Source organism: Phalacrocorax carbo, chromosome 3 (assembly GCF_963921805.1).
Source record: "Phalacrocorax carbo chromosome 3, bPhaCar2.1, whole genome shotgun sequence".
Taxonomy (NCBI): Eukaryota; Metazoa; Chordata; class Aves; order Suliformes; family Phalacrocoracidae; genus Phalacrocorax; species Phalacrocorax carbo.
Window position 1 is genome coordinate 67,940,972 of NC_087515.1, and position 24,083 is coordinate 67,965,054.

Genomic DNA, 24,083 nt, shown 5'->3' on the forward strand with positions numbered 1-24,083 from the left:
AGCTTTGAAGACCAAATGGCCTTCACGGTTAAATCCCAAAACCCCAGTGAACACCATGATTATTGTATGTCTGTGTCTTTGCAACATGCAGCATAGAGCTGGAGTGTCCAGGAAAAAGAGCTGGTCAGCAAATCCCAGCCTGGGAGGGGGCCATGGCAGCAGACTTCAGTGTGGTCAAAGGGACTGACCTAACTGGGGTGGGGGAAGACAAACCCAGGGTGCTGAGCAATGCCTCTGTACTCCTCAGGAGTCTGCAGGGTCCCAAAAGCAAGCTCAGCTGAAATTTTTTACTTGGTAAACAAGCACTTTGCCACCCAAACGTGGGGCCTTGGCCCTGTAGCACCTCTTCCTCTACATCACACCCAGCCACATGCGCTATGCCCAGGACAAAGAGAGATACTCCTTCACTCCTGAGCCGGGGCACCCCACCACACACAACTGCCACAGCCTCCTCAGGGCTACCACCAAGGTGGTTTTGTTTACAGTAGGAGCCATTGAATTAATAACAGCAGGAATCTTGTCAGAGTAAACTCTTAATTAGTATGTTGATATTGCCACTGTAATGATGGCAGTAATGTAGAAATAATCTGGCCGATTCTTGGCCAATTCAATCATCTGGAGCACTTTAGAAAGCTGGCCCAACCCATCTAGTCATGCTGTGGGAGTAGGCTAATGAATCCTTAGAGGTCAACTGGAAAAACAGCAACTGCATCTCTTTCCCAGACTCTCACTGTCTAACAGAGATGCTGTTCCTGGCATCCCCTCTCTGCTTGCCAAGAGATTAGGCATCTCTGCTCGCCTGATGGATATATGGGACTCTGGTGTGTCTCTTCTCCAGCCTTTGAACCTTACACATCTTTCAGAGGGGTAAAAACTGTATCTAGGAGAATGGACAGCATGGGAGGAGGTTTCTAATAATAGCACTGCTCTTAGAAAGTTCTGAGCATTTTCTGTGCCTGTGGCATCACCTTCTCCCAGAGAGCTGGGAGCACTCCCGGCAAAATGTGTTTTCTTTCCACGTTCAGGGTAGAAACCGTGTTAGCGAAAGATTACAAAAATCTGGCTGCTGTGTATTTAGACTACATGATACCTGTAACAACTAAACAAGCCTTCCCTTCCTGAATATAGTCTTTATATTACTTGCATGTGCTATTCAACTATACAGTTGTGTAAACATTGGGCAAGCTTTGCACAGCTTTTCCAATGTGTAAAACACAGTGGGATGGCGGGGGGGTGGGGCAGGGAGGAATCCAAAGGAGGCCATTTGCACAGTGTCCCTGAAACTTATTGTGCTTGTAATATTTTCCTTATGATGCACGAAGCAATGGTTTGGTCTAACAGAGATAGGCGTGTTCAAAGGTCTGCCTCTCCTTTGATGTTGTTACACATGATCTTAAAATACATCAATGAAATTGTTAAAAGCCTGATGAGCTTTCACTGCCACTACGATCTTTTCATTTTATCAGTCCTCACATTGGGTCCAGATTCCTATTATCATCAGAGAAATAGGCTGAATTAATGAATGATGAAATAACACATTCTGGTTTAGAACTTTGACATTAAAGCAAAAAAAAAAAGTGCTTCAGTCCAGGTAAGTGACTGAAGCGAAACTGAGACAGCACACTGAAGGTTGGTGTTAATGGACAAATCTATGTGCTTGCTTTATATTCATTTTCTAGACTGGTAGGATACAACCCACCTCCAGGCCTGACGCTGCTGAGCTGTGACTGAAAATGAGGCACAAGACCGAATTTGTTTACATGGTGTCCAGACTGGACCTGCCTCACGGTCAGCCAAGCTGGAGTGCTCAGAGTGGGCTGTGTCTATAAGCACACACCTCTCTGCATGCCCTTGTGGATGGGATCCATTAGTTATAAAATAATCTTACTATTTTAAAAGTATTTTTGTTTTAAAAGAAAATTTATTACAAATGGATTCATGGATTCATTTACTAAATTTAAAAAAAGTATTACAAACACTATACAGTTATTTATTACAGTTGGTTTTAGAAACTAGCTCTGCTTGTTGATTTTTGTTAATATCCTTTCTTTCCTCATTTCTTCCATTCTTTCTCTCTTCCTTCCTTTCTTTCAGACTTTCTTCTTTCCCTCCTTCCTGCCTGCTTGCTTTCCTTCCTGTGTCTCTCTGTTTTTTTAATTCTTTTTCTTTTTCAAACATTTTATTCAGACAAGATGGCTCATTTTTTATCCATTCCCCTGCCATGCACTGTAATCGGCTGGCTGGGGCTGTCCAGGGAGGCTGTCTCCTGCAGGGGCACAGCCCCATTGCCAAGCCACAGAAGCCATAGGTGCCTCCTACGGAGCAGCACCCCCTGCTTTGCCATTGACACACCTGGTAGGGCCAGTGATATGCCCTGAAGTGCATCCCTCAAGGGAGAGTAACTCACACATTCAGGTTTAGTTTCATAAGACCCCAGTTTTGTCCTCAGGGACTTTTTCTTGAGCCATCTGATTGCCACCAAATGCAGTCAGGCTGCACTGCACCCTCTGGTTTGGTGACCTTGCCTTCCTCTGCTAATGAGATCTCCCCCTCCCCCCACCCCTTTTATGCTGTTCTCAAAACATACTTCCCATAGCAACCACCACATCAATAGCCATGGATATCATCTCACACAGCACTGCTGGCTATGAGATCTCCCAGAGTGTTTTTCCTGCAGCTAAAAACCAGCAGACAGTTCTCACTAACAAATGTTTCTCTTGCCATTCGTAGCTGGCCTCTCCCCATGGATCACCCCTCTGACATCTGATGCATTCATTGCCGCTGTGCCATACTTCATTGTTGCAAGCCAGCCGTACGACTGAGATCCACAAGTACCAGTATTTGCTCAGCAGTTACAGCAGGACTCCTTCACTGGCAAGGGATGCTGTCCGCAGGTCAGCAACACAAACTCTCCCAGAGGAATGTGACTGTAAATTAGTTTTTTCTCTCTTCTGAGCACATTTTGCTGACAGCCCTTAGGCTCTCCCAGCTGCAGTAGCATCAGTTCTGCTTGGTCTCCCATATACTGGCTCTGTGCTCAAAGTGACACAAACCTATTGATCGTGTTTAATAAAATTAGTGATTTAAACTCTCTGGCTGCTTTTGAAATTTCCACCTAATACCAATAACTGAGGGACTTAATAGCAAAAGGGGTTGCACATAGTGTGGATCCCATTGATAATCAACCCTTTAATTTCTGTGAATAATTAAAAAATCCTGCATGTTCGGCACAGCTTTTGTTCTGTATTTTGCAAAAGGTTATGCTATCTATAGCCTATTAGGATGTCACTACTAACTCCTAAGGAGGTTAAGCAAATTCAGGGAATAAATTCAAATCAACAGATGTAACCAATCTATTCCCAACTCCTAAAAGGCTTTTTGCCATTAATGGAACAGAAGTTCCAGATGACATAGAAGAGTGATAATGTAGTGCCACTAGTTTTTAAAAGACTATCAGTGTGAACAATGCAATATATATATATATTTATATATATCTTAGCCTGCCACAAATCCTAGGAAAAATAATGATGGAAAATAAAAAAGGACAATCACTGCTGATAGAATTTGTTCAGTCCATTTCAGTTATCAGGTGAGGAACAGTGGCCTGATTGCAGCCTGTATGTCTCTTTCTAGGTGTAAAAGAAGATAAAATGAGCATTCCTTCCTGGAATATAAATGCGGAGAAATTCAATTAGCAATTGGGATCACATTCTTACCATCAAGAGCACTTAGTGGGACACGTTGCTTACAGAAATGAAGGATTTGCCATGTCTTGATGTTTTCCAGAGAAAGCTGGATACATTTGTAGGGAACAGGCGGTGGGACCCACGGTGGGTGTTGGTGATGTGAAATGAGCAGGGTGCCCAGGGCAGGGAGGCAGAATCGATGCAGGCAGCCCTGTCACACCACACTGTTGGGCACAGATAACCCTCCCTTCCGCTCTTCAGAGAGAGTCCTAAAATCTGATCTGTTGCCTTTCAGCTCAGATGCTTTAGTCCAAGCAGTGGCTGAAATGTAAATGCTTTGAGATATCTGCAGGTGGGTATTTTGGTGAGCTGCAGCTTACTTCAGATAAACAATTTGCCCTTTCTCAGGGGCTATGCATCCATGGACATCCTGGCACCCCCTGCAGTAACAAATGCCCATGCAGAATTGCACCAGTTTTGTCTGGGGGACCCTTCCTGTGTGTCAGTGTGCCATGACTCAATGCACTGACTGTTCTGGCTTGGTTCTCATCTTTCTTTTGGGCATGGTCCATTTTCTGTGATTGTCTAAGAGTTTCATTTAATGTATTCCCTGCAGCAGTGAACCTAAAACATGAGTAATGCCTACAATCCACTGCTCTCCTCTCCAGCACATTTTTCTTGCTGGTTTTGTCCTTTTGCAGCAGGTTTTAAATTTGCTACAAGGTATTGGGAAAGGTTTCAGTAAATGCTCATTCTAGCCATCCATTACCTGTGCACAAGCTGGTCCCTTTCAGTTCAGCACTCCTACAAAGCCAGTGCTCGTGCACAGTAACTGCAGCATCGTGTTTTCAGTGTTGTTTCAGTCTGTTAGAAAACAATCAGTTTCCAGGCTGCCTTTCAGCACTGCCTCCCAAAAGGCAATGATTTGGGTTCTGTGTTTGGTTTAGTTCTCGTTTTGTCATCCCACTTCCACAAAATGGTCATGTGGATTGAACAGAAGTGGGAAAACAAAACTCACACCATCTGTGGCCCCTGAGGGTCTAATGACACTTTACCTCAGAGCTCAGGTGTTCATCCCGTGCCAAATGAGCCCTGGCAATTTCTTCTGCTCAGTTAGCTGCTTCCCAAACCAACTGTGTTACACTAAACACTCACTGTGCTTAGCACCAGGTATCTGGCAGGCCAGGAGCCACACTGCTGTGGCTAGCCTTCTTCCACAGGGGCACTGAGCCCTTTTTTTGTGGAGTTAAATGAGGATGAAAGAAACTAGAGGAGCCCTGAGCAGCCCTGCAACATGGTGCACATAGCCCAGCTCTGGGCTGGGGGGATGAAGGAAAGGGTTTGCACTGCAAAAACCTGAGCATTCACAGAGGTAAAGAGCATGCCATTTTCCCTCTGGGTGCCATTAAAACTTCCTCATTTGTGCAAGCTACAGTAGAGAGAATTGTATTTGTTTTAAGGACTGGAAATCCTCAGGACTGTGTGGCTGTAACCCGTCCTGCTTGCAGCCATCACATGAAAACATGCATATAAGTATGCCCAAGCATACCCCCCCGGGGCCCCAGAGACCACCAACCACTTGGTTTCTTGGGGACTACTGGCATGTCATTTTGAATGCAGGGGACGGTGCTAACGGGCTCTGCAGGGAGGTTTAGGGATGGAGGTGGTAAGTCTGCAATGCAGAGCAGGGCTGGAAGGCCCTCAGCCAGCCTGGGAATGGCCATGGCTCACATGGGATGCGTGACTTCCCTGAAGGAAGATGAAGAACTTGTCCCAGGACAAGCTCAGTGACCTTGTTTCCATGGGAAAGGGCTTTGCACAGAATGAAGTAATTTCTGGCAAAGCCCAGAGCTGAAATGAGACGCCCTGGCCAGATTGGAGGTCTGGTGCCCTCGGCCCAGCAGCCACTGCCCTCCCAGCATGGTGGCTGAGAGGCACCGTGTGCTGGCAGGAAGACGAGATGGCCAGCAGCACCAGGTTGAGGGCAAGAAGGTGCCCAGAGCATGTCGGGCTGCTCCCTTGTGTCACTGCAGGCAAAGGCGAGCCAAAAGGTCCAGGTTCTGGGGGCCCTTCCCTGAGCCTCCCACTGTTTCTAACTTTTGTATTTCCTCTTGTATTCTCTCTTTGCCCCCTCTAAGTGCTCAGGCCTCATTACTGTCAGCAATGACCATTAAAATACCGAGATGGAGCAGGACTCTCTCCAGTTGTCTGCCACATGACTTGCACCAAAGCTATTGTAGCACAATGTGGACCTTGTTTGCAAAAGTGTTTTGCACAACAGTGGGCACCAGGCAATGGTTTTGTCAATGACAGCAGTGGGAAGAGTTGTTTCTGTCCCAACGGACACTGGCAGAAGGGGTGTTCGGTGTCCCAGCACGTGCTCATGGGTTGGCAAAGCACAGCCCTGCCTGCCTGCCTGCCTCACCCTGAACCACAGGTTCAGGAAACTCAGCTGCAGTTTTCCCACTAGCATCAGGAAAAGCCTCTGTAATGGAGAACTTCACTGCCACAGATTTTTCATGACTGCCTTATTACTTTTCTGATAAAAACTTTGTAATAACATTTTCAATTTCAGCATCTGATCTTTCATATCACAAATTGATGCCAATGCTTATTCATATTTTTTCTTAACACCTGGCTGATGTTCAGTCATCCTGGAGAAGGATTCAGCACTGATGAAGTGTCATGTTGCCACTTCCAATGACTTTCAGTCCTGTTCTGTGCAGGCTGGGGGACATGAGAAAACACAGGCATGGCAGTTTAGCACAGTTTTCCCTTACCGGCAAGCTCAACTGTCCTCTGTCCCTAAATCTTAGTACACCTTTCAAAGTATATGTTGTAAGTCCCAGTGTTGCTTCTTGCCCAAGAGACATTTAAGGTCACTATGAGAATTATGGGTCTCAGTAATGTATTAAAACCAGTAAATTATTAAACCTGTAAAACAGCCTGAATACCATGATGCTGTCAAACAAATACAGCCCTTTTATTTGCTGGCAGTTACCATGCAGTGATATAATACAGCTGCCTGCTGTCTTGTGATCCATCTGTCATATCAGACTGAGGCAACCACCAGTAACCACTGGCTCCACAATGGTGTCCCTGTAAATGTGTGGCCGTCTCACAGTGGAGCATGGCTGTGTCTGGCAGCAGCAGCAGCAGCTGCAGAACACGTTGGCAACATCCCGTAAGTCCCAGTTCATCCCCATCTGCAGTACTTGGGGGTAAGCTACCGAACGGGGCACAGTGTGTGTACCAAAATATATGTATGTATCTTTAGTCCTTTTAAGGTGGCTTGGTAAAATATATTGCTCTCTTTCCCCACTGTTCTTGTTCTTTCAACACCAGGTCAAGCCTCTCTGGTCCTGGTGAGGCCCTTCCTGGGTCCCTCAGCCAGAAGGTGGGGTGGCCACAGGCACTGCCTCCTCCCCTGGGGGAAAGCAGCTCCCCAGGGATACCTGACAGAGGCCTCTGAGGCCACACCACCCCCAGAGACCTCTGTCCTTTGCCACTAACACTGGAGAGAGCATGAGCTGGGAAGGGGATGTGTGTCTGAAAAGTCCAGGCTTTGGGGGATCAGCTGCTCTAAGTTGGTTCCTCAGAAGCTACATGGACTTTGGGACCATGTTCAGCACCTGCCTTACAGCTGGTCACTGCTCCAGTAACTCACCCAAAGATTCTTAAATCGGAGTATGAACAATTTAAAAATAAAGTGTTTAAAAGACATACCATGAACTGGTTGGGGTTCACTGTAAAAAAAAGGTGAAAGAGGTTTTTAATTTCTCCCGTGCTAGCAAGCACCTAAACAACATGTTCTTCTAGACCTTTAGTTGTCTAAGCTGTTTCAAAAGCTTAAAACTCAACTAAAATAAAAACCCAAAACCAATCAGAAAAATTGTTGAAGTGAATGAGATTTTTAAGTTGAAAACTGAAAGCAGAAAGTCCTTCTCTCCAAAGACCACAGAATTGGAGCAAAACACAAAACACATGCTGGAGGCATCCCACCATGGCCATGGGGAGCCAGGGAGCCTGGCGCGGCCCCAGCTGCTGTGAGCACACAGTCTCCAAAGGTGTGGACTTTCTTCACCAAGCTGGATGAGCCCTTTTCCTGGGGGTCAGCAGATGTCCTAGAAATAGAGAGGAGGCACCAGCTGGAGAAATGGACATAGCTGGATGGGAGTGCTTTGTGGCTTTATGCAATGAAAGAAAGCTTAGGTCTGTATAGAAGACTGTATTTTAAATTAATGTCTCATAGTGATCTCATGTAGCACCCTCTGGCTGGAACAAGGCAGGTCAGGGTTTTCCTGTGGCTGCTCTCTCACCTGGCTCCAACGAGGTCGCATGGCAATTGCGGATGCTTCTCTGAGATCTCAGAGGCCCCGATGTCCCAGCTAACGACACCCGCCAGTGTGTTAGGGTGCTGTACTTCCCAGCATACCCTACAGAGTAGCCTTAGAGGGCACACTACAATATTAGTTCCTGATTGCCTTCAGCTAGGTGGGGAAAGCTTCCCACTTCCCAGGCCAGTATTTGGTGCTGGGAGGGAGAAGAGATTTACCACAGGTTCAGAGTAAAAGAACCTGCAGGGCCAGGTAAAATTGCTTAAAAGGTTGCTTTAAATAAAATGTTAAATAAAAAAGTTGCTTTAAGTACCAGTAGGCAAGATTAGCATAAAATATCACCAAAATGCCAAAGAAAAATAAGATGGTTTTATTAAATAGCAAACAACAAATGGAAATGCACCTTTCTCCGCACAGTAGGGAGGAAAAGGAATCGACCAACAGGGTACTAATGAAAGTATTGAACAACTGAATTACTTCTGGCACTGCAAATGAGAGTTGTAGACAAGTGTACATATAAAACTCGATTTACAAGGTCAGAAGAGGACTCATGCAGCACGCAAAGAAGTGGCATCCAGTCATGCTTAATTGATTAAGAATATTTTAACTGAACAGAGACCCCCAGCTGGAAAAACCTATGGAGAACCTATGTTTGTTTCTTGGCATTTTCAGCATTTCTCCAAGTGAAGAGACATCATTCCAAGAAAAGAAAGATGTAAGCATGTTTTCCTCAAAGGAAGGTTTCTGCTTCAGCTTTTCATTTAAAAATAATAGCTATGTCAAGCAAAATTTATGGGCTTTTTAAGACTTTTGCTAATTTTTGGTTTTTAAGGTTTTGTTCTCTGTTTCACAGATGGTTCTAGGACTGGAACTTCTGCATAGTTGTGCTAAACTGTTCCCAAATACTTTCAGCCTGAACAGAAACAGAAAACCCCAGTAATTATAAGGGAAACTTGGTTCTAAACCAGCCACAAAGTTTAGGTGCTTTTTTAGCTGCTTATCTAAACACCTGCTGTTATCTCTAAGGAGATAACTTATCTGGATAAGTTTCTGGATAAGTAATCCTTGATAAGTAATCCGGGATTACTTATCAACGGCAGTTGTGGTATCTGGAGGCGTGAGACTGTTGCATTTGTTTTAAATTTATTTTAAATATTAAGATGACATATCCTGTGAACTGAAGCTCAAATGTTTGTACTTCTGCAAATGAGGAGATTTACAGTCTGGACTAAATATTCATGAAAATTTTTGGCTGGATATATCTGTTTCTCTGTCTCTGTGGAAAATCTAATCCTATAGGTACATTTTCAGGTAGGTTTGTCCTGACATAGAATAAACTCAAGTCAATAAAGCTCTACTGACATATGCCAAGGATCTTTTCCAGTGATGACTTTTGCATTTGAATATGAAGACTTAAACTGGATACTTGCATCTGTTACTCTTGCCACAGCCCTCAGAAGGCTGATGGGACCTTGAGACTTTCAAGTTTGCTTTCCATAGTGCTAAAATAGCAGGCAGCATTGCCACTATTTAGCAGGTTCAGGATCAAGCCATGTGGTAAACCTTGGTTCTGTTTCTAGCACTAGCAGAAGAGAAAGTGCTGTAAGCAGCTCCTTTGCAAGGATGTAACAACTTGCACATCAAAGAAATTGAATCTCTGAAGAGAAAATCACAGAATCACAGAATGGTGGGGGTTGGAAGGGACCTCTGAAGATCATCTTGTCCAACCCCCTGCTTGAGCAGGCACACCTAGAGCAGGGGGCACAGGACCACATCCAGGCAGGTTTTGAATGTCTCCAGGGAAGGAGACTCCACAGCCTCCCTGGGCAGCCTGTGCCACTGCTCTGGCACCCTCACGGTAAAGAGGTTTTTCCTCATATTTGGGTGGCACTTCCTGTGTTCCAACTTGTGCCCGTTGCCCCTTGTCCTGTCGTTGGGCGCTACTGAAAAGAGCCTGGTCCCATTATCCTGACACTCACCCTGTAGATATTTGTAGGTAATGATAAGATCCCCCCTCAGTCTTCTCTTCTCCAGGCTGAACAAACCCAAGTCTCTCAGCCTTTCCTCATAAGGGAGACGCTCCAGCCCCCTGATCATCTTCGTAGCTCTCTGCTGGACTTGCTCAAGCAGTTCCCTCTCCTTCTTAATCTGGGGGGCCCAAAACTGGATGCAGTACTCCAAATGTGGTCTCACCAGGGAAAATGGTGAGCATCAATTTAGTATTTGATGCTCAATATTTAGTCTAACATGCCATATTATTATTGTAACTGAATTTTAGAGATCACTGCAACTAAGATATGAAGCTTACACAGGATTGAAAATATTCCCTGCCTGAAAACAGGAACAGAAGTCCAGATGGTACAAAATAGCTTTAGCATGACAGAAAATTGAAAGCAGCTTTCTTTTTGAAGGCCAAAAATAATTTTTCTTGTATGAAACATTATTAACTTCAACATGCAGGTTTTTCTTTTTGTCAAATTACCTCTCTCTCTCTCTTGCTCATCCTTATTTCCTACCCCTCAAATTGCCTAAATCTAAATACAGTCAAGGGGAAATGAGTCTAGACCAAAGCTATTGTAAATGCTTGGAAGATCTCTCATCTTCTCCTTCCTACAATGAACCGCAGTCTGGTTTTGTGTCCTAGTTTCACCTGCATGAGCCTTGGCAGAAGGATGAAAGGAGAGGCCCATGCAATTTGACCTCCACCTGTATCTGTTTTCTCCCCTCAGGTGAGCATGGGCTCACCTTGCTTGGGAGCTTTCATTACCCAAAACATTCATCTGAAAGGGAAGAAATACAGTTTTTCTGTTTGTTTGCAAGGCCATGTATGGTCCAAAGTTCTTCTGGTTATTTTTGAATTGAGATGGAGGTAGTGGCACATGTGCTCAACTATTTGAGCTTCTCATACAGCAAAATTAACTAATCGATGCCAGTTTTGTTAAACTTGTTATTATAAAGGATCTAACCCAGTTTTCACAGCACATTTTCACACAAGGGCCACTGAAACCTTTCTGTTGGAAGTGCACTGTACGCTCAGTTAAGGCCACTGGCAACAGGTGCCTGTTCTTATTACTTTCTGTCAAGTCTTTATAAGTAGTCTAACAAATCCAAAAAATCCTGGAGTTGAAAGGAACTGATACAAATTAAAAGTGTGCTCATCTGCAGGTGGATGAGGTGCTAAGCATGTAGTGCAGCACTGCTTTTCCTCTGAAATCTCCCATAGCAATGCAGCAAAAGAGACATGGTGAAGTCTGGCTACCAGACCACAAGTAATTTCTGCTTGACTCAGTCCTAGGATGGTTTGAAATGACCAAACTGTTACCCTGTTGCTCAAAATTACCTCAGATCCCAAGGTCTGGAAAATGGTACGTGTGGCATCAATATTTAATAAGACCCCTGGGGAAATGTGGAGAATTACAGGGAGATAAATCTGCCATACTAAGCAGATTAGTGGGAAAAAATATTTTGAAATAGATAAATATGTTATACCGGGAATGAATCAACATGGCTTTTAGAGTAAAATCTGTTGGAGTTATTTGAAGATATCAACAAACATACAATTAAGGATGAGCTAATCACCACACCATTTTAACAATGTCCCTCCTCAAAGTGCATTAAAGAAACTAAGCTATTATGAGTATAAAATTAGTAGAGTAATAGGAAATGGAATGGCTGTAGAACTCTCTAAATGTTCGTAAGTGATCATGAAAAGAATGTGAAGAATTAGGAGACACTTTTTGCTGATGATATTGAATTATTCACAGTAGTCAATGCTAAGTCCATCAAGAGCTGTAAAAAGATTTTGTGAGAATATTAAATACTGATAAATACAAAGTAATGCAAAACCTACCCGAATTACATTTTCACAGTAACGGTCTCTATATTAGCTATTACTACCAAGGAAAAAGATCTTGCAATAACTGCTAATATTTCTCTGAAAATTTCAGCTTAGTTCAGGGCAGTGATCAAAAAGCTAAACCAAATGTTAGGAATTACTAGGGAAGAAGCAAGGAATATAAAAGAAAACATATCATGCCAGACTGTATACGCCTCTGGAATGACAACAGCGTCTTCAGTTCTAGCCACATTAGCCCAGGGGGCCTGTCCTAGAGCCAGAGAGGTATAGCAATGGCCAACAACGATAAAAATACAGAAATACAGAATGGTTCCCATATGAGAAGAACACGCTCCCAAATAAAAGAGAAATAGCAAGTAGATTATTTGTGTTAGTGAGGAGCTCTACATTGAACTGAGGGGCAAGGGATGAAGGAGGATAATTCTCTGTGCCAGTGGGAAAGACACTGCTGAAGCGTGAAAATCCCCTCAGGCTATAAAAGAGCGATATGCACACCTTATCACCTCCAGTAGCCTGTCCTGAATTTACCAAGTCTATGACTATATTTTTATTGGTAATCTGATCGCAGCTTGGTAATAATGTTTTTCTTGTATATGATCAAATGTATAGTACAGCAGCTTTCCAAAGCCCAGGGAGTAAGGATAACAAAGCTCACAGCTTTTACAGACTATCTGAATTAAAAACTTATATAATTTTGTATTTTTAAAAATAGTTCTACAGCTGGGGCTTTCCTGAAGTGGATGAGGTTTCCATATCAATCCACAGTGGATTTCCCCTCCAAATACTCATCCAGTCATCCCCCTGAGCCATGTAAAGATTTTCCACTAACAAGATCCTTCTGCAATAGGTTCCACAGGTCAGTTACCTGCTGCATGACAAATCCTTTCTTCTGTTTGTTTTGCGTCCTGGCAGCTTTCTCTGATGCCCCTTCCTGCAGCACAGTGTATTAAAAGGATCCTGTCAAAGCACCAAATAATAATATGCACCCAGCCTGTTGCCATGTATTTGAGAAAGACCATAATTTGAAAGAACATAAATAGGAAACGAGCATAGCAGATAGCAGAATACTACTTTCTCTCCAGTTAGCAGGTTTAGTGCATTAAGAACAGACTCTTCTGCTAGATGTGGAAATGCTATTTCACCCTCAAAACAAGTGGAAAAACAGAAGTGTAATTTCAATTGTAGTTATTATTCTGACAACATTTCTCCTGACCTAGTAGCACAGTAAGAACATTTTCTTTCAAAATATGTCTTTATTTTCTGCAGCCACAAACCTATCATACATTAGCTATTTTGCCTAATGTATTGCATTTGACCCTCCGGTCTAGATGAAATCCATTGGCCCTGGGAGCGTGTAAATTACCCAAATCGCTTACCTGTGAGAAAGAGATCTTGCTAATGGCACCGTGTCCACACCAGGCAGAACCGCATGACTGCTCCCCAGCTGGCGGCCATGGCCTCTGGGCCTCCCAGGTGCGAGGATTTGCAGTGTCTTGTTTGAAAAATAGATCTGTCCACCCACTTGCTGGGAACATCCTCCTTACCACAACAGCCAAATGTTTCTGATTCTGCATGGCAATAAAAGGAGAGCTGTCAATCCCAGTATTAAAGTGCTTTGGGCAACACTTGCCCCAGGATGCTAAGAACTGTGGTGTAGTATGTGCTTTGCCATCCCACGTGTACGCTGTGGGTACAGATTCATAGCTGATAGCAGTAGGGCATACGAGCAACCCATGCAGCTCAGCATTTTGCAGCCCACTTCTATTCCTGTGAGGGCTGGAACTATACCAAATAAAACCCAATTCATATTGCTAAATAGAACTGAGTTTCTCTCTAGCTCATTAATTCACTTATGACTTCAACTGTCTTTTATTGTCGTCTTCTTATGTCTCTTCTCTGCTCTTTGGAAATAATTTTCATTTTTGGTAATCAGCCTAGTAATCAAAGCCTCCAGTTCCAGACACAAGCTCCCACTCACAAAATCCCTGAAGGGTTGATTGCTGGGAACTGGGAGGATCTGCCAGGGAGAGAAACACTCAGCTGCCCCTGTTTAAGCAGCCACTTCTGGTTGCTCTTACAAGCCGGCAATATGGATCTTCGCTCTAACTCAGTTCTTATGTTCACGAGTAAAACGGGGAAAATTTCTGGTCTGAAACAATATGTTTATTCATGTAAACTACAGTTCAATATGTGTAGTACCTGTTAAGATAGGGATAGATTTCCTATTCTCATTTGGCTCTGAAACATTATAGGAAGGGAAACAGTCAAAAACAGACAAAAAATGTTGAGTTTCTCTAATTTTTTTTTGTCATAAAATTGGGATGATTTTTCTTGCATAATCTTATTCATAATTATTTTTGAGCCCATAAAAAGCAACAATGTGACTTGTTGAATGAACAGATTTACTTTGCCATTATTCAACTGTTTTTATCCCAAAGGGTCAGAACAAGAGTTTTAAAAGTATTCATTGTTGGCCTAAGTCTACTTTCATTTCTGTTAACGTAAATGTCCCATCCTGGGCATGTTTCTCCTGTAGACTGTTAGGTGAATTTATCTCAGCTGGGTAGCAATGGCGTTTCAGGTTTTAAACACACTCTAAAGTAGTTTCATTAAAAATAGGGCTATTTTACACAACATGCCAGCAGCCCAGTCTATAAACAACTGCCTAATAAATATTTACTGGTTCAGGTTTGGCATTCTACTTCTACATCTGTCCTCCCAATACAGAAATCTGGGTGATGAAAGACCCTTCTGAAGGTTACTTTGGTTTGAAATCAGTTTCTCTAACTTTGGTGTCTCCTAGTCCAGGTTTGCTCAGCTTCTGGATGTGCTGCCTCTCTGAGCTTCTTTTTCTCCCCAGTAAAGCACCTTACGGTGCTCACATGTATGGGCATAACCCTTCTTGTCATACAGGTAACTTATGTGACATGCTGCAGCTGCAGTAGAAAGTGGAGGGAATGCAAGTGAATCTGTGAACCTGTGACCACACAGGAGCTTTGACTCTGGCTACCAGGCAAGACTCTGGCCTGTGCTTTGTGCATAACCTCGCATGCCCACTTGTATAATTAATAAAATGTTGGGACAGCAGCTAACCCATTGGTAATTTGTTCTCTCTCTGGTTTAAGAAAAGGCTTCCTTTGAAAGCTTCTTAATTTATATATATGATTTCCAGGGTAAGTGGTGGTAGGGTACGAAGTTTCTTTACTATCGGGGGAGCGTCAGCTGCTGCAACATGTTCACACCTGACTGTGCTAGGTCTCTGCTGGGCTCGTGTTTATTTTTAAACTGGTCTTATACAAAACTACAGATATAAATAGCATGGATAGTGAAAGATGAATTACCCAAAACAGGAGAAGATGAGCATTTATTTCCACGTGGCGTAGCCCCCACCAGCAGGTGACAGCAAGATGACTCCCAGGCAAAGCAGAGAAAGGAATACTACATGCAATATGGAGATTTTATTTGTGTGTTCAGTGTCCATCTCCCTAGGTTTCCATTTGATTATGGCCATATGCCTCCTGTGCCTCTGTGACTAACCCTCTGGGGTCAGCCATGGCTAAAGCAATCTTCTCTTTGAATTTTTCTACAGTAAGAAAAGGAGACAGGGTAAGAAAATGCCAAACATTTTGGTGGAGCCAAGTGCTGTGGGATTTCTTTCAAGAATAATGATTAACAAATGTTAGCTAACACCTTTCTGAAACTTCCTTTTTCTAATTCTTGCAAGGACCAGTTTGAGCCCAGAATATTAATAGTAACATTAATCCACTCATGCATAAGTAAATGTAGTATTTGGATGGAAATGTCTGCTGGTATGGGAACAACTCACATAACAACTGTGGACCCAGCCAGGTGGCCAGTTGTATTGCGGCTGTGGGGGTGATGTGGTGCAGGAAGGGCCAGATGAGGCCATGCGGAGCGTGCTGCGACCCACACATCGGCGCTGCCCCTGCCTGCCTGGGGTTCTGGCCGAACACGCGCTGAGGCATGGCTGGCCTTCCTCAGCACCAGTGCTTGCCCCGGCTCCTCCAGGGCAGAACAATGCAGGTGTCCAGCCAGGACTTGACTCTCCTGCCTGGTACAGGTCACCTACAACCATGTCTTAGCTCCTCCTAACTTTTGGAGGCTTCGCCTTTGGCTCACTGCAAAGCTAGGCCAGCCCTTGGAATGAGTCTCCCTCCATCGGCGGCGTTAGCTGCTCACCTACCCCGGGGCCAAGGTCCTGCTCTGACACGGCCCTGCTACGCAACTCTGATTCAGGCTGCTGAGCAAGAGCTGTGAGCCACCGTGGCAAGAGGTCAGCAATGCAAAATTACCGTGCCAGGAATCGTTGGGTCACACGGTCGGTGGACCGGCATTGGTGGGGGGGTGGCAGGCAGCAGCTCAGCACTGGGGAGGCTCTGGTCCAGGGGACAGCAGAGGCTGACCCCTCTCCTCCTGTCCGATGATCGCCTGGCCAGCAGAGAGACTTTGGGGTGGGGAGCATGCTAATGCTTATCTTCATAGTTTGTCAAATCCCACTTTGTAATGTGTGTTACGTAATAGATGATCACTTTATGCATTGAGTTGTACATGTCCTGTTTGCAGTCTCTTTGCATCTGGTTAGATACCCAAGCAAACTGACGTGAAAGAGAGGCCATAACACATTTTGAGCTGGGACCTGCTTGCGTTCACCTTCCCAGCCCAACTCTTCCTGTGCTGGTGGGGAAGACTGTTCACGCAGCTTGGTATTGCTCTTCTCCACAAAGACAGGAGGCCCCCATACGTGGTCTTTTAGTCTCTCTTCATGGCCCTGGTGACTCCATTGACTACAGAGAAGATCATTCTTCCCTTTGATCCCATGGCCTCCAGCCTCTGTTACCCCATCAGACTCCCTAGTGTAAATTATTAATGTAGATAAATTATTAATTCACACTGATGGTCCAGAAATGCTACACTAGTAAAAAACCCAGAAGCTTAATAAATAATTATGAAGGAGCACATCCGCAGTTACCACAGATGAACATGGTCTTCCAATAGTCTGAAGTTACAGGATAGCAACAAGCCAAAATGATGCAAATTGATATGTGGACTCTCTGTGCATATCTTTTGTGTGAATCACTAAGTCCTGTGATATCTCTAACATGTGTTTGATCTGTGATATTCTGAAAGTAAAAAACCCTCATACACTGAAAATGCAAAAAGTGCCCGGTACCTAACTGATTAAGCTGATTTCTAGACTCTCAGAAAAGTGCATAACTTCATTTCCTTTTTTATAATCTTCTTTTAAGGTACAAATTAAGTGGATGTCCTCTTTATTTCAGTGCTTCTCCTGTATTTCTAGAAAAATTATTACTGTGTCTGCACAGAAAATTATATAATACATATGTAACAAAAATGCCAGGTAATTTAAAATAAATGTTAGCTTGATAAGCAATGAAAGCTATTTCTGTATGTCTGCTACATCTAATACTGAAAGCAGTTTCAGTTATGTGTTTCCTTGATTGACACATTAGAGATTTTTTTATGGTTTAAGTGTAATGAAGCTATACATTTGAGAGACCTGTCCTGCACTTGAGGTTTTGCCAGGAAGGGTGAAGTTGTGAATATCTGGATTTACTACAAAATTAATCTGCTTTTTCCTTTTTGCACCTTCACTTTTGAAATGTTTTGCTTACTGTTGCAATATTATTCATGTAGGATGTTGGTTTAGCAGTTCTCTACATATTCTCCTTGTTAGCAATTATTCCACCACCAAGAGTATCCACCCCAGTGCTGTCATACATCTTATTTTAGAGCATAACGGTAAAGCAGCTTTTAATTTATCTAATTATCATATTTGCTTGATGATTCTGCCTGGATTTGCAGTGGATCCTTTTTGGTAATTAACCTAAATAAGTTTACTGAGATTACCTCTACAAAGAACAGACATTTCATTTCCTCTTACGCATGATTTGTATTCCGATTTCCTGTGCTTCACAAGCATAAAAGTAACACAGCCAGCAGCTTGGTGCTGCAGCCATCACATTCAGCCATTTACAAGCATCAGTCATCCATTTGTTTCTGGAGGAGGGAGGTTTATTTCCCACTCTGCTCTGCTGGCTGGCAGCATGCATACCCCAGAATTTAAGATTATTTGCGATTAATTTCTGTTGCTCTCTGTGCACATTTAAGGATTTGACCACTTAGTCCACCTTGAACTCTAGACACAGAAGATCAGTGGACCTACACAATGATAAAATGTGTTAGTAAAAGGAGCTTCAAATGCACGCTCTGTTCCTTTGCTTCTTCCTGCTCCTCTAGAGATGGTCTCCCTGAGCTTTGCCTTGACTTAGCCTCTATCCTGCCTCTATTTCTTGAAACCCTTCAATTCAGCGCTCTGCCGGAGCGGTATTTCACAGCCACAAGCTCGTTCAGCCTTCCCTCTCAGATGTATTTGATTGGAAAATGTGACTGGGAAAGGGGACATTTGCCTGTACAGTGCAGCTGAGTGACAAACACAGGTGGGCACCATTTGACTGACCAGATGCAAAGAACGCTGTCGTTTTGCTTCATTTCAGTCCTTATTATTCTAAACATTTTGACTTATTACATCTTTCTTATACTGGCAGCTACATTCAAATTTTATCAGTAGCTGCTGGCGCTTTTTCTTGGCTTTGTTTTTCTGTTACATCTTGGTTGTCTGAGTTATGACTGAAGTTAAATCATATCAGCATGTTTTCTTCTTCTTCCCTTCTGACTGTTTCAGTGCCTGAAGTTCTCTGTATGGCTGGGGAACAAAAAGAATTAACAAGGATTCTGAAAGCGTAATGCTTTCTGTGACTTTTAATTTAAATTGTAATTTTGCTAAAAAAACCCACATCAGAATCTCCAGAGTCAATCCTGACCTCAAACCGTCTCTGCCTTTCTTATCTGAAAGAAAAACTCCTTTTATTTCAAATAAGCTTCTGCTGAAGTCCTCATGTGTTGTTTCTTAATCAACTCCTTTTAACCACCCTAATTCTGCATTTTTTGATTGGTTTAGTCCTTAATCACCAAGAGCAAAAGGGAGCTATATTTTCCAGCAAAGAGAAGAGTCCCTTGCAAGAAACAGTCCCACGTCCCTGTCTCTGCTAGTGCATTTTCCATCCAAGAGTCACTAAACAAAGCACATAAACAACAGTGGGAGCGGAGACCGGCACCCAGGAGCCAAACTGTAGCCTCTTGCTGCAGGAGTATTTGCTTATCAATGCCAGAGTGCCCTTTTTGCTATGCCAGGAATGGCAGGCATATCACTTTTTGTTTTCCTATGTACTGTTCTAATTATTGCTCCACTGTGAGTGTGTTTTATTTCTCAGCCCAGCCGTCTCTCAGGACTGATTTTCATTCAGTACAAATGTTCTCATTAGAAAGACTTAACATGAGGAGAATATAAATGAGAAGATGAGTGCACGCTAAGAACTTGCTTATACAGAAACTGTATTTATCAAAGGAACAGCAGAGTAAAACACGTTAGCATTAGCATGCTCCTATTCCCACGGTTCAAACAGTTTCCTCTCCTGTAAGAACGGTGTGACTCCTTGCCTCTGAAACCAGGCCAGCGTAATGATTTTGTTTAACTGAAATAAAAAGTGCAAAGCATTTATGTAGAACATTATGGCACAGCACTCATGAGCTCTCTGAAAGCAAATGCACCTTCACCAGTTTCAGAGATTACTCCTTATCACTATGTGAAAACTTACTGAAGAATCAAAATTCCTAAAGGTTTTCATGAATTAAGTTACTACATGACCATCACTTAGAACAATTTTCATAAAGCTAAAACAACGCTTATTTTATCCGACTGCCCACTAACCACGGAGCTGACCCAGTCACCATCTCGGTTCTGAGAGGGTGCACCCCTCGGGGGCTGCTTTTGTCTGGTGGTTTTGGGCCATTTGTGCTGCCTCAGGATCAGACAGTAGTCATCTCTAGGTGAAGACTTCAGCAAACAGCCATGCAGGTCCTCCTCTGACCTCTGGCAGCGCGAGCGAGACAAGGTGTCTCTGCAAAGACATCAACCCCTTTGGGATTTCAGTGACAACTTCTCCCCTCCTCCAAAGGGATGGAAACAGCTGAAAGCTACGGTACCCTCATTTTCTAAGGGTATGCCATTAACAGTTGAACAGAGGCAGAGGGCATTCACAGATAAAAGACTGCTTTGAAAAGATTGTGCAAGACAAAGTGCCAGGCTAGAAGCAGAGTGAAGCAACCCTCAGGAGCCCAGCTACCAGGCTCCACCTGAGGCAGCCAGATTCCCTCCTGCCTCCCATGGGGCTGCAGCTGGCTCCGCAGGTAGCGTTTCATCTGCAGTGAAAAAGTTTCAGTTTATCCTTCATTTTACGAGCATATTTTTGGACATAACTGAATTTTAAAAGTAAATGTGCTTTTACTGAACTCCAACTTACGAGCTCTACTGGGCGTAGTGGCTTTGCTCTTCTATTTTTCCTGGTTGCTCATGACATAAATGTGTAGGATATCTCTCAAGACTTTTATAAAATCAGAATTCTAACAAGAATACATGAGTCTAGACTGACATAAAAATGAAACAGTATCATTCTTGTTGCCAGGATGAAGCATGGATGACACTTTTTGATCCATGACACATTCACACGGCCTTCAGCCTCAAACAGCACACACAAAAGTGTGCAGTTATAATCAGAAACTTCTATAAACGTAGGACATGAAGCCTCTTGAATCCTAACTTCCAGACTGTATAACCTTGCCATAAAGTAATATTTTACCACTCAAAGCATCATACTTATTTCAGTGGGACCATTAGTGGATCCAGGGCATTATCCAGTGTGGATCCCAATATCTGTATATCTGGATACAGTGTCTGACCTTAAGCTCCAACAGAGCTTAACAAGAGACACACTGTTTAGTTTCCTTTTCACAAAGATCTTGATGCACATTCATCTGCTCCTTTACGATTTAGCACCCTGATGCCATGTTCACCTGTGCCTGGAGCCATCAGTGTCTACAACAGTCTCTCTTCCCACATCAGAGAATTGGTGTCTGTTGGTCAGGACTTACATGGATTTACTGATCTCTCTGGTTACTCTGTCAACTCTTAAACACCTCTGATGCACAGCTCAACAGTGCAGACAATTTATGGCAAGGCCTGCTCAGGCAATCAAATGTACGGCTTCTGCAACTTCTGTGCTCTACGCCTTGACCAAACATAGATGTCAGAAACAGTTTCTCAGTGGGTCACTGCAGTCCAAAGACTTCCAGCTAGACCAGTTCTGGAAGCTGAGCTACCGCTTTTAAACCTGTCACAGACATCTCTACAATCAGCAGTGTAGAAATACTCGAGTATGGCAAGCTAGAAGGTAGAACTGAAAACAAAACATGGACAAACTTGCAGCATCTGTTTTGAAACGCCAACTCCTTCCTGCAATCCCCTGTGCATCACTACCTCAAGACATTCCCCAGAAGAAGCACTTAATTAAAAAACAGACTGTTGTATGAAAATGATTTATGAGTATGAGGAAGGCAACATATCTGTCCTGGTGTGCACGGCTCAGAGCTTCACACCTGCAAGTATTAGGTTCAGTCTTGATGCATCTGCCTTCTTCAGTGCTCATCCTCCAACAGATCCATACAAGAGATTTATGCTTTAATTTGACAGCCAGGCTTCACTACCAGTGGGAAAAGAAAAATAGAGAAAGCAAGAAAGGTTGTCGTAAGAGAATGAATCCAGATCAAAGATTTTTTTTTCTACCTTATTTTGTTTTCAATTTTATATAAATTAATAGCGGTGTCTTGTCAAAAGCTGAAACAAAGGCTATGGTTAGCATCTTAAAAGAATATGAACGGTTTAGAAACAAAAGCCCTGTTGACTTTCATGGGCCAAAACATCTGAAAATCAAATATGGGTTTTAATTGCTTAAACATAGTTATCTTGTATCTTTTTAGAGGCTCTGGGGTATCCTCTGGCCCACAGTTCCTGATCTGGAAGAACACATGTCTCCTGTAGGGCCTGCGTCATATTTGCCAGACCATGCCAAGCTCACTCTAGGGCATCTCAAATGATACTAGCCACCTATGCTCAGGCCACTAAAAGTCCCCTATACCTTATTTTTTCAGAGCTGCTATTCTTGATGCCATCTGTAAGAACTGTGAATGAGCCTCTAATAACAAGGTCATCTATCAAAGTGTCTGGACGTAATTTCAGTCATTGCTTTCTAAAGTTTTACTTGAAACTTCAGAACAATGACTGTTACAAGCTGAATGATACAAAAAGGCACTTCATCATGGTAATGACCTGTATGGAGGAGGAATGGGAGATGATAACCTGAGATTTAGAGAGAATAACAATAAACTGTCTTCCTGTTTTCCTAGCCGATAGTCTGGTTTTGTGTTGTCAGCTGCAGGTTGGATTTATACCATATTAAATAACTATTTCTGAATGAACTAGTACTCAGTAACGTTTCATATGACAAAGAAACTTCTCAGAAGCTTCTCTCCTCAGCCTGTGGAATAAGGGAACAAGCTGGGCTCAAGAGTCACTGTGCAGGGATGTACAGATCCACTTGTGAAAGTCTGGGGTTTTTTTTTTTGCAGATTTTTTTTTTTTTTACTCTAGAGCAAATTTGAGACTACTTACTAAACTCAAACTCAACTTTTCCTGTTGAAGAGTGGATATGGACCTCTACAAAGCTGTATCAGTACTTCATTCTAAACCCGCACTGCCCGGAATATAAATTAATCCCTAGAGATTCAAAGTTTTGCAATTTAAAACAATCATGACTTGGGACTAGCTTATCTGCATTAATTTCTAGATCAGTATCTTGGCACAACACCTGTAGTCAGCTTAATGGTGTGATTCATACCAGCACCGTTTCTGTCAATCCCATTACTTGCCAGTACTTCATTTTATTAAAGTCCATCTGGAGACGGGTAAAAACATACATACTTTATTGTGAACATGGCATGTGTGAGATGTATTTCAGAATATACTGTTATATATCAAATGGGAAAAAAATCTCTGACGCATGAGAAATGACCAGTGCTTGAGACCAATGAAGAATATGCACACAGCTGTTCTAACAGCATGATTCTGATACCAGTTACAACATATATTATACAGCTTTTATGAGCAGAGGCAATTTTAAACAATGTTTATAAAAAATGCAAATATTGGACCTACTCTTGCATTGTTGTACATCCAAAGCTTCAGTGAATCTTGCAGGTGTGTGGAGGGAACAATGACAGCAAACTGACACCCCACCTCACTCAGCAGAAGGTAGAGATGGAGAAATCATCAAAAAGAACAGACGAAAAACACTGTTCTACAAAAGTAAAAAGGTAACTATTATCCCAAGGAATATTGTTTTCACAAGAAATTTTAATTGCAGCATCCTGACTCCATTAAAGCCAATGAAAGTCTCCCATTGAGATCAGTGGAGCCTGAATCTCATTCTGAAATTTAAAACATTCTTGCATTAGTGTAAACATCAGCAGAAACAACATGTCAGCATCTATACGAGTATTCAAGTGCTGTTAAAAAAAAAAAATAAAAACAAGACAGTGCTAACCCAAAATCCCAGTACATATCCAAAAGGCAGGTAATTAAAGAGTTTTTTTCAAATATACATTTTACAGTATTTAAAAGCATCCATTTTTTAATATTTGTATATCATTGTGAGGGAAACGATGTACGAGAAAAAACAGTATTATCTGCAGTAATAAAGGAAGGGCACAGTGTTTGCTCAGACTTATTTGAAACCAGTATTTTTCCACTTTGGAGTCATGACATATATCTGCACATTCAAGCATGTTTCAAAGCAGTGCTGAGGAGTGGCTGTACTTCATCATTATGAAATATACTCCTCCCGTGCAAGTATTTCAGCATGATTCCTCATGAGCCATTTATACCCATTCATATTTTCAGTAAAAAATAACCAGAAAGGAAGATTTCTTGAAGAAATATTTTTTGTCTTTAAAAACAACCCGATGACATTTTACATCATGGCAATTTACAGTCATGCATTTGGAGACCCAGAGTCAATACTTTTCCATTTACTGTGAGAGTTGTGACTGTCTTCAAACAGTTCTTTCCTAATTTTCATGCGGATATCAGAACTGGATAACAGCTCCTTTATCTGAGTCAGTCTAGATAACAGGGCGTGTGTTTCTCTGTGCAAAGCTTCCTTTACTAAGTCTGCTTCATGGCTCTTTCCTAGAGGAAAAGAACAATATAAC

General features: G+C 42.7%; 1 protein-coding gene across 2 annotated transcripts in view; it reads right to left on the bottom strand.

The window, feature by feature from the left end:
* Nucleotides 1-22,779: 22,779 nt before the first annotated feature.
* AKAP7 (A-kinase anchoring protein 7) overlaps nt 22,780-24,083 on the bottom strand; it is a 91,638-nt gene continuing 90,334 nt past the window's right edge. The window contains exon 8 of one of the 2 annotated variants that reach the window (XM_064447282.1): nt 22,780-24,060. In XM_064447282.1, coding sequence (XP_064303352.1) covers nt 23,864-24,060 — 197 coding nt within the window. In that variant the 3' untranslated portion in view covers nt 22,780-23,863. The remainder of the gene's footprint in view (nt 24,061-24,083) is intronic. The other variant, XM_064447279.1, reaches the window with a different exon arrangement.